General features: G+C 37.1%; 1 protein-coding gene across 1 annotated transcript; it reads left to right on the forward strand.

The window, feature by feature from the left end:
* The first annotated feature begins 1,214 nt into the window (after window positions 1–1,214).
* Window positions 1,215–7,857, forward strand: mdfic2 (MyoD family inhibitor domain containing 2). Its single transcript, XM_007540456.2, has 3 exons — window positions 1,215–2,168; window positions 4,211–4,384; window positions 7,477–7,857. Exons 1-3 carry the CDS (start codon window positions 2,072–2,074, stop codon window positions 7,731–7,733), a joined length of 528 nt encoding a protein of 175 aa, XP_007540518.1. The 5' UTR covers window positions 1,215–2,071; the 3' UTR covers window positions 7,734–7,857.
* Window positions 7,858–10,912: the final 3,055 nt, after the last annotated feature.

Raw genomic sequence — 10,912 nt, forward strand, 5'->3', positions numbered from 1 at the left:
CTATTCGCTATTTCAGCTATTTCATATTTGCATAGTTTGGTGGGTTTTTTAATATGTTGCCCTCCGAAAAGGCAATTCATTTTGATTGATTATTTTTCCGTCAAACAATAACATGTCAATTTACGGACAAAGACACGTCAAGGCTCAAACAACAATGTAGGACAGACTGACTTTTAACTAAAACAAAACCAAACTGCCACAAGGGCATACTAAATCAACAGGAGATTTTTATCACAATACAATAAGGAAAAATGAATAACAATTCTAATGAAGCTTAAATTGGTTATTTTCACGGTAAGCAATCAGTCAACAATTAAACGTGTCATTATTTGTGCATCTTTGGTACTAAAATAATATTCTGCATATGGCTGTCTAAAAGTTAAGGTTATCTTTTTCAGCACATTTAAGTTCAACTGTAATTAAAACCCCTAATTTATCTTTATATTGGCCCTGTGGGCTGGCTCCTGTATGAGCAGAACACTCCAGGAATGCAGAGCTACTGAGCCCTGCACTAGCATTTATACGCTTTGAATCTCCCTAAGAAATATCATGGAATAACTAGATTTTCTTTCTGTTTTATGTGATAGACCAACACAAACTAGCAAATTGTGTGAAAAAATAAGAAACCAATAAATGGTATTCAACATTTAAAAGTTTTAAAGAAACATAGTGCCTTCATATTCAGCTCCCCTCTGTGTTTCAGTAAAGCCTCTGTGTTTCGGTCACAGCTGCATGTGTTTTCTTTCTCTAGTGTAAATATCTAAGTACACTTGAAATAAAACAAAATTAACTTGCAAGCAACTTTTCAGCAACACATAGGAGCTTGTTTTAAGTCAATAACTCTTTAATATATATGTAAAATATTGTAGTTTCACTGGCAGATTATTTCACCTATAACATGAGGGAATGTCTTGTTATAAGTGAAATAATCTTCCAGTAGAACTTGTACTTTTTCACCATTATTAATAATTATTATTGGGTGGAATATTGGGCCATTCACCTGGTTCTCTTCTATGATTCATCCATCTTCTTTAACCACCCTGCTAAAGAAAGACCTTCTGAATAAGGTGCAAAACATCCCACATCTTCTTTTGATTTTTTATCAAAACTGAAAGAAAAAAGCACAAACAGTACAGAAAATAATGTAATCAGTGTATTGCGCTGTAACACAATATAAAACTAAGAGTAGTAACTTATCCTTCAAAGTTCTACTTACACTGATTGTAGCATAACGGGTGTTTGGTCAACAAATATTCTCATATCTTCATTTTTCAATTAGCATGGCTCTTGTTCTTGGAGCATATGCAAGCACAGCGGGGCGTCTATTAAAATGCAACTCAAGTGATGAACCTAATTAGAGAAAATTAGATGGCTTTTTGGTGTGTGCTCTCTGTTCCTCGGATTTTGCTCATGCAAATAATCCAAGCATCCCACTTTTTATCATTCACATACACAAAGTGGCCAAAAGAGATGGCTCTCAATTCTGCTGATAAACTCGTCTTTGATGCCAATTGGTGTTCCTGGCTTCCACAGTGTTACTAAAACATAATCAAGTCTCTTGATGGTTCGTCCCAACTGCTCAATAATGCATTTGAAAAGGGAATTAGAGGCAGAATACACCATTTCCTTCCATTTAGAGCTACTTTGCTTTTGCCTTTGGCTTCATCATCACTTCGCAGTAGGAAATCACTCAAACTAATAAAACGCAGCTGACGTGATGTTCGGATAGGAATGGATCTGAAGTATTCCTTTTTCCCCCAACATCACTGGAACATTAGAGAAGCGCTCACAGTACCAGTGGGCAGTGGGCCAAATGGACCCTTTCACAACGCAAAGGATAATTTTTCCTAGAGGCTCGCTTCTGACGAAGAAAGCAAACTGCTCCCACACCCAGGACGAGAATACAATGTTTACACCCTGACTCCACGTAGGAACTATACTTTTTTTTTTATTATTATAATTTTTTTGTAGACATTAAGTCACTTTGACCTCCAGTTGTGAGTTGCTGCGTTTATATTTCTTGAGAAAATCAGGTTTGTCAGACCCGGTGCGTTTTTTTGTATGTGATGCAATGGAGCAGATGGCAGCTGAAACCACTCTGAAAGCTGAAATGGAAGACAAAGGAGTAGCGAACTTAAAGGAGGACAACCCTGCGTGGGCTAGAGAAGGTAAGAATCATGTCTGAGGTGTGTAAAAAATATCTGAGTGCTGCCTGTAGATGTTTATTACGGTAGCTAAAGTTAGTGTCATATTCCTTTATTAAAGTCATGTTATCATGATCAAAGTGATAATATTGTTTCGAGACCATTTTCAAGTAATACATTGCTAATGGTAATATATAACTTTTTTGATATTTGGGAGTTTATCCTCTTAAAGCTTAATAAACTTATGTTTATTGTTTTTGGTTGTGTTTAATTTGGATATTTAAATGTCTTCCTGTTCCAGTGCCAAGTGTTCTGTACAAAAATCTAACAGAAATAAAAAAGAAAAACACACACTACTGAAAGAATAAATAAAATGGTTTAAGAAGTCTTTGTAAGCAAAATTAGTTAAAACATATTGATAATCAGAATTAAAAAAAGTTGTTAATCTAATTTTTCAATTAATTGATTAATTGCTTATTGCTTATAGTTGGAGCTTCATGTTTTTTTCTGGTTTGTACCTGCAAAATAGGTGCAAGTCAGTCAGACTGGACAGAAGATCAATTTAAATCTTGCGGTGAATTCTCAATTGGATTTGAGTCTGGACTTGGACTGGGCCAATATAGCACAGTTTCTTTTTTTTTTCCAGCATATACCTTTCGTTCGTATTTTTTTCTGTGTTTAGCTCCTTCAATACTCCCCACAGCATGATGTTGCCACCACCATGTTTCCCTCTCAAATGTTCCTCATAGGGTGATGTACATTATTTTTCAGTCATATGTTTCCTGTGTTCCTTAGCCTTTAAGATGCTCTTTGTTCATTAATGTTCTCTAACAAATCTCAAAGGCCTTCAAAGGACAAGGACTTTACTAAATTACACACCAAGGATCTAATTAGATGAGTGGTGTTCACACTTTTTGCAAAAGAGGCCAGAATCCCAAAGATGAAAGTACTAAGGGGACATTCTATTTTTCCAACTTGACAATTTTCTTGGGATTCTTTTTTCATCTGCTCAGCAGTATATTCATCCATCCCTTTTCTTTACACCCTTGTCCCTCGGTGTCGGGAGGGTTGCTGGTGCCTATTTCCAGCTATCATTCCAGGTGATGGGTGGGGTCACCCTGGACGGGTCGCCAATCTGTTGCAGGGTTAGGGAGAACATGCAAGCTCCATGCAGAAGGACTGGGGCTGGGAATCGAGCCCAGAGCCTTCTTGCTGCAAGGCAACAGCTCTACCAACTGCGTCACTGTGCAGCCCCAGCATTATATTCAATGTGCAATATTTCTTAATGAAACCAAGTGGCATTTTTAGTTTTGTCAAAAGGCAGAGTTTCCAAACTTTGTGGGTAATTTTTTTCTGGGTTTTTTTTACTCTAGAAAATCCTTTTGTCCATTTCCACTAAGAAGACCAACAATTTTCTTTTAAAAACAAAATCTTCTTATATTAAACAAGTTTAACCCTTGTGTTTACAAATGGGATCCAACTGACCCCACACTTGTAAAACTTGTACCATTTACCTCAGTCCTCCACGTTTGCCTCAGTCCCTGAATGCACAAGGGTTAATAAATGGATGTTGCAGGATATTTATAACTCTACTTAAAATAAAAATAAAAATATTTGTGCCTATAATTTTCCATTAAAGAATTAAATTTGTCATTGAAATTCTCACAGAATTTCAGATCATAGTGCCTCACACATGGGATTTTGTGGCCACCAAAATCCACCAATGGTCTGTGGCCCACACTTTGGACACCCCTGAATTAATGGATATCTTAAGATAATTGGATTTTATTTAGCGGTTTCAAAGTAAAAGAGGCTGGGTAAAATGCTGCTACACTTATTTGTAAATAATAATGAGAACCAAATATTTTCCTTCATTTCATGAAAAAAGTGTAATTGTACCATGTACTTCACATAAAACATGTTAAGGTTTTTTCTTTTAGCCTACAATGAGTTATGCAAGTTATTTAAGTACTGTTGTGCTTTCATAACTAATGTAAATGGAGTGAGTTCTGAACTTCTGACCATAAATAATACAAAGAAATAATTTTTTCCCATTTTTTTGGCAGAAAGATTCCGAAATGTGAATGCCTCTGCAGAAGACAAACAAGGAGAAACCAGTGGAGATCCTAAGCGGCGAGGTGATGGCCTTTTCGCTCTAAACGAGAGCCAAAGGAAATCTTTGTCTCCTTCATCTGGCACAACAAATGATCTGACTTCCCCTCCTAAGAGCACCATGGGAGGTGAGTGAAGGCAGCAAGCAGGGCATTCTGTACTTCACTTAGACTTTGTTTTATAAACTTCTGGATAGACAGACTCACATTTCTGTAGCAAGTGCTCTGCTTTAATGTAATAAACTGTTGTTAATCCGGACTCTAATATTTCTGCAAAGTGAATAACATATATTGTTTATCCCTCGATGCTGTGAAAATGCTTCAATATATTTCACTCTTTATTTTGAATCTTTCAAGATCAGACACATAAAATACCAATAAACGTTTCTGGTTGTGACATGACAAAATGTGGAAAAGTTTTAAGTATATCCATCCAAATTCTAAAAAAATACAAAAATTTTATTCTACAACACCAGCCCAGCAAATGAGGTTATGATAGCCTAACAGGAACCAACTGGTAGTAGCCCCTCTGGATGTAGGCCGTTCTTAGGCTCCTAAAACATTACATAAGTATTAATGGAAAGCTTCATGTTAATCCTCACTTGAAATAACTCGCGTTACATGTGATCTACTAATATTGTGAGCGCAATTGATTGCATGTCCAAAAGTGGTGCAGACCTCCCTATTTAAATGAGGATTTTACACACTCCACGAGGTTTTCCTCATGGAGCGTCGGAGACCGAAGAGGCCCTAAAAACGTTTTGAAGGCATCATGCCTGTCAAGTCCCATGTTTTGGCCAGGAAACTATCATGTTTTACATCTCTTTCCCACTGTCCTCTACGATTAGTAATTTGCCATAAATTTCTCATATTATAATAATTAAAATATGTATATTTAAGTTCCTCTCCAAACTGAATTCTGTTACTAGCTTCATGGTAACCTTATGTCAGCTGCTGCAGCTGCTTACAGTGGTAACAAATCAGGTGTTGTGCCAAAAAGTGATGGTCTGTCAAAAACTTATCAAGTGAGATTGTGTGTGGCCGAGGACCACATTCTGATTGAATGTCTTGATGAATGGTTTCGAACGACTTTGTCCATCGTTTAGTTCTTTTAGAAAAATTACGTTAACACCAATAGCATATATAGTTTTATGGCCAAGGTTGCAACAAAAAATCATCTTGGTTATTCTTTGCTGCCCAATGAAATGTAATTTCTGCCTGAAATGACTTTTTCATTCAAAGGGATCATATCATAGATATGGTTGAAGGGTATGTAAATAAATGTGCTTGTAATCACTTGTGTGTTTTCATCTAGGCTCTATAATAAGAATTACAGCATTTCACTGTCAACAAAGGCAGGCCTATCAGATTCTGAGCATGTGACTGTAGTTTGCAAGTGGTGGACAGGTAGCAATTTCAGACTTCTTGTACATCTGTCAAGGGACACTGGACATAGGTTGGGCTGGTGGGATGGCTCACATTGGGCGGCGGAAAATTTCCCTTATTTTAAAATCCAAAACTTGACAGGTATGGAAGGCATGGATTTGGAGGTATAATAATACATTTAATTTAAATGAGTATCTCAAAATGACACAAGAACATTGAAAAAAATGTATCAAAAACAAAGCTCTAAACAGTTGCATTTAACTCAACTCTGCAAATTAGTGTTCCAGTTTCCACCTGCTTTTAAAACGTGCAAACTACAAACGCAAAAACCACACCTGTAATCTGGTTCAGATTTAATTCTCTTCAGCATCATCAGCATCAGCAGACGTTTTATATATTCATAAAGGCAGACACTATGCCGGTCATTTTGTGGACACAGTCCTGTCTGCTCAGGATTCTTCCTGAGCTTAACCTTTATTGGAAAAGAAAATGTTAAATAAAATATCTGTCTATAGGACGCTGATAGAGACACATCCCAAAAGGTCTGCAGCAGTAACTACCAAAAGGCACTTCCACAAGGTCTCAACTCAAGAAGAACACAATCCAAAAGCATGCCATGTTTTTCATATTTTTATTTACCAAAAAAATGGAAGCCATGTATCATCTTCCTTACACTTTCCTATCATGCTCTGCTCTGCTTATCTATAACATGAAGTCTCAATTAAACACATTGTTGCTGTAACAGCAAATTGCAGCATACTTGCACAACACTGCACATTGCCTAGGCATTGTCTGCAAAATGTAATCTGATTGTAATCAGTTCTTAAAAGCCAGCTCAATTAGAAAGACAATAAACCATCAGCTTAGAGGTGAGGCCTCTCTAAAAGCTCTGCAGCACGAGTTGGGAGGATTTTCCTGTGACATTGTCTTCTGTGAGCCACTGGTTCCTCATGGTCAGCGTTTGATGATCTCACACTTTATAGCTCCCAGGGGGGAAGCTTTAAAGCTTGCCCCCTCTGGCAAAGGAGGCTCGAAAGCTTTGTTTCAGTTCAAGCACATTGAAAAAACTCCTGACAAAGTGTACAACAGACTGCTGGTAATTGATGATGTCTCTGAGCAGCTTTCTTGCCCCTCTCTCTATAAAAGAGGAAGGCATGATTTCCTAAATTATGCATGGGAACGGGAGGAAAAGAAGCTTTTAAACTGTTAAGACATGAGCAAAGACCAGCAACTGGGGGCTGAGATGATTTACATGGCATAGCGAGTATTTGTGCTCTTCGAGGTTTTACGAAGAGCACGTTAAAAACTCGAAGAGCTTTTACGCTTTCAATAAAAGCTCGAAGAGCACTGTTGTAGAAAGCAATGTGCGTTTCAAATATTGTAAAAAAAATCTGAAAAACATGAGTCATTATTAGTAATAATACATTTATAACTTTAATCCCCCTGACTACGACTTTACTCATTATTTCAACTTAATTCTCTGAATTTTATGATTATTCTCATGAACTACAGCTTTATTCTCACATTATTTCGACTTTATTCTCATACTACTGTGATTTCATGCTCATAATGTTTATTTTTGTAATTTTATGATTTTATTCTCATAATTTTATTTATTTTTTATTTTCTTCTTGTGTGGCCCTAGAACTCTGAGGTACAAACAGGAAAAATAAAAGTTTGAATTTCAGAATGGAAAATCGTTTTACCTTGAGTAACCTATGAATACACGGAAATACTCTGGATGGAAGAAACACCAGGGAAAACAGCTAGAAAAAAAGACAAACTAGAACAAACCAAGGTTTAATGAGCAGTTTTTCTCTGTTTGTGTCCCTCAGTTGACTGTGCTGACATTGTCCTGAACTGCCTCTTCTGCCGGTTTCACGACATGACCCCCATCCTGCCTGATTGCTGCCAGGGACTCACCAGTCATTGTTGGCCAAGCTACAGGCATGTCGACCACACTGGAGAGTCTTTGCACAGTGACGACAATGACTCTTGTGTGGAACTGGATTGTGGTTTGTTTGGGAACTGCCACGATGCGAGCGACTGTCTGGAACTGGCTATGGAGGTTTCTGAAATATGCTACCATTAGGGGGAACCCCAAAGTCTGTGAGAAAGAGCAACGACTCAGGACTAAAATTATCAGGGAATAATAAGGGGAAGTTTGATGTTTACATAGATCTATGTATTAGTGCTCAGATGGTTGTCATGAGATTGTATTAAACTTCTTTAATAAACTACCTACTATCATTGTTTTTTGTTATGATGTGATCAAATGTGCACACAATTCAGTTGTAATAGACAAGCCTTTTAATACAAATTTATGGAAAATGTTCCCGATTAATGCTACTGAATTATCTTACCTGGTTTTTGAAGGTACTTGCAATTTGATACACTAATCTCTGCTGAAGTCATTTCTAATCTCTGTCAAGTTGTTTCTCATCTTGCCATATATTGAAATCACATACCATGTGGGTCTTTGAATTATGTCTTCTGGTGCACTTCTATTCTAAATGGGGTGTGTATACTGGAACCAAGGATGTGGACATCACAGTGTTCTGCAATAGCAAGATAAGGTGAGTTACTTTGGCTGTTTAAATATATATATATATATATATATATATATATATGTGTGTGTTACGACCCAGCTTGGCCAGGGGAAAGGGAAGTAACATTAAAGAAACCTAGGTGGTAAGGTTTTAACAATTTAGAGGTTTATTGTTTGGGTTCAACAAAATAAAGAGGGTAAAAATTAACAATAGTCAAAATGTAGGGACTTACAACAAAAAGGTACTAAACAAAACAAATTCCACAGAACAATCAGTTGTAAATCAAAGAACTTAACCAAACAAAAATAGACTTTCAGAACATGGTACGCAAAACAAACAACAAATCTCTAACAGAGATTCAAAGATCCCTCACAGGGACAAAGTGAGTGACACAAGCTAACAAAGGTTGTCAGAGCTAGCAAAACAAGTTTACAGCAGTCAAACACCTAACAAAGTGGCAAGCTGTCTAAACAAAGAAACAGCCGCACCTTCTCCCAGGATGTCCTTGGTTCTTAAAGGGGAGGCCTCAACAGTGATTGATGGAGCCGGCAATTGATGACCCAATCACGGTAGGCCTCAGGATGTGGCACAGGACAAGCAGGGCAGCACCCACTTCCAGGTGGAGTCAATCTGATTAGCCACTGAAAAACAACAAACACAGAAAAGGCCACTGGCCGTAACAATATATATACATATATATATAAAAAATTCCCTTCTCACCCTCCGCGGGTGGTCTCTCTCTCTTTCTCTTTCATCCTCTGAGCTCGGGTCCTCTACCAGAGGCCTGGGAGCTTGAGGGTTCCTCCAGTATCTTGGCTGTGCCTAGAACTGCACATTTCTGGACTGAGATGTCTGATGTTGTTCCTGGGATCTGTTTGAGCCACTGCTCCAGTTTGGGGGTGACTGCCCCGAGGGCCCCGATGACCACAGGCACCACTGTGGTCTTCACCTTCCAGGCCTTCTCCAGTTCCTCTCTGAGGCCCTGGTATTTCTCCAGTTTGTCCTTTTTCCTGATGTTGTGGTCACTTGGTATTGCTACATCCACCACAACGGCTTTCCTCTGTTCACCACAATGTCCGGTTGGTTCACCAATGTCTAAGAATTACTTTTCAATTCTCAATGGTTAAGTAGCCAAGTTAATCAGAAATTAATGCAAAATACCAGTTTAAATTTCAAGTATCCAGCATATTCATGAGTGATTCTTGATCTGCTCCATTGCAACACTTATGGAGCAAAATTTTAGTGATGTAGAAGACTCATGGCCAGTTGAGTCGCAAATCTTTTTTTTAATATAAATTTTATTTTAAGTTTTCAATGTTTAGAACATACAGCAGGGCCGTGCAGAGACCACTAAAAGGGCAGGTGCTCAAAAAAAAAGGGCCCATCTAACCGCATTCTAGGACAGAATATTAACAAAGTCACACAGCTTTCAGAGTTTAATAAACAATGATAAATTACAAAATTGTGAAATATACAATCAAAGCTAAGGTAAATCTCTATACAGAGCATACACCTATGCATATGTAAGATATTTTATTAGTAATTGCTTTCTGCAGGTCTATTTTGTTATAGGAAAGTATTGCAATATTCAAACCCGCAATTTAGCAAGATATGTAAATCAGAGCTGGTGGTTTAGTTCTGATTTACATATTTTGTCTTTACAGAATTACACTATTAAAAATATAAACAAGGCACAATGCAACCTTTTAGTGACTGTAATCTATAAACAGAGCTGCCTGTTTGCTGCAGTGGAGATGAAGATGGTCCATTCAGGAAAGCAGAGCTGCATCAAACTTTAAGGTGGAACTGCAGAAAAAAGAAAAAAACAAAAGCAAAAATTGAATTGTTAATATATGTCACTATGGGAAAAGCCTACTGAATTTTGCTTACAACTTTTTTAAACATTTAAATCACACATTTGTCTCATGAAGTGAATTTTTTTGCAAAACAAACTTATTTGTGCATGTCAGAAATATTTTCTTGATATTCAAAGTTTTTGTTTGACTCAAAGTTTTGCTTGTGATTCTCACATGACGTCATGGGCAGGACCCAAAATCACAACAAAAGATTTCTGACGTGTGCAAATAAAAGTTTATGTTTGGCAAATAACTTCTTAAGTTCACAAGACAAAAATTAGTTATTTAATTTAAAAAAAAGTATTTTAAACAAAAGAATTTGTTTTTAAAAAAGAAATCATTACAATTCCAAAAGTTTTGATTACAATTTTATTTTACTTAACTGAGGTTAGTTTATTTTTTCCCATTGAATAATTGGGGAAAAAATTTAACTTCATACTCTGCGAACCAGACCCTAAACTTAAAGTCTGGGTTGAGTTTTTTCCCCTTCATTAATGACGTACATTATATCTATCATGGTAGATCAGGGTGAGTTATTTTTAATTCTAAATGAATATCCTTGTTGGACTTTTATTTAAGTGCTATTTTCTTTCAAGACACATTTACCTAACGCTAGAATAAATGCGATGTACATGCAGCAAAGGAAATTAGAAGATCGGACATTTATCCATTATGGAGATGATAAGTTTTGGACGGGCGATGTGCCTCAAACACGGGGAAGAAGCTTTTTATTTATCTAGCTTTGCTAGCAAAGTCGTTAGCTAGCAGCTAGCTAATAGCACAACAACAACAGCCTAATGTCTGTATGATAAAAATACTGAATCGATAGATAAGAACAGTTTTTCCTCACCTGGCTGTCTCCTCCC

The sequence above is a fragment of the Poecilia formosa genome, unplaced genomic scaffold (assembly GCF_000485575.1).
Source record: "Poecilia formosa unplaced genomic scaffold, Poecilia_formosa-5.1.2 Scaffold541, whole genome shotgun sequence".
In the NCBI taxonomy this organism is placed as follows: Eukaryota; Metazoa; Chordata; class Actinopteri; order Cyprinodontiformes; family Poeciliidae; genus Poecilia; species Poecilia formosa.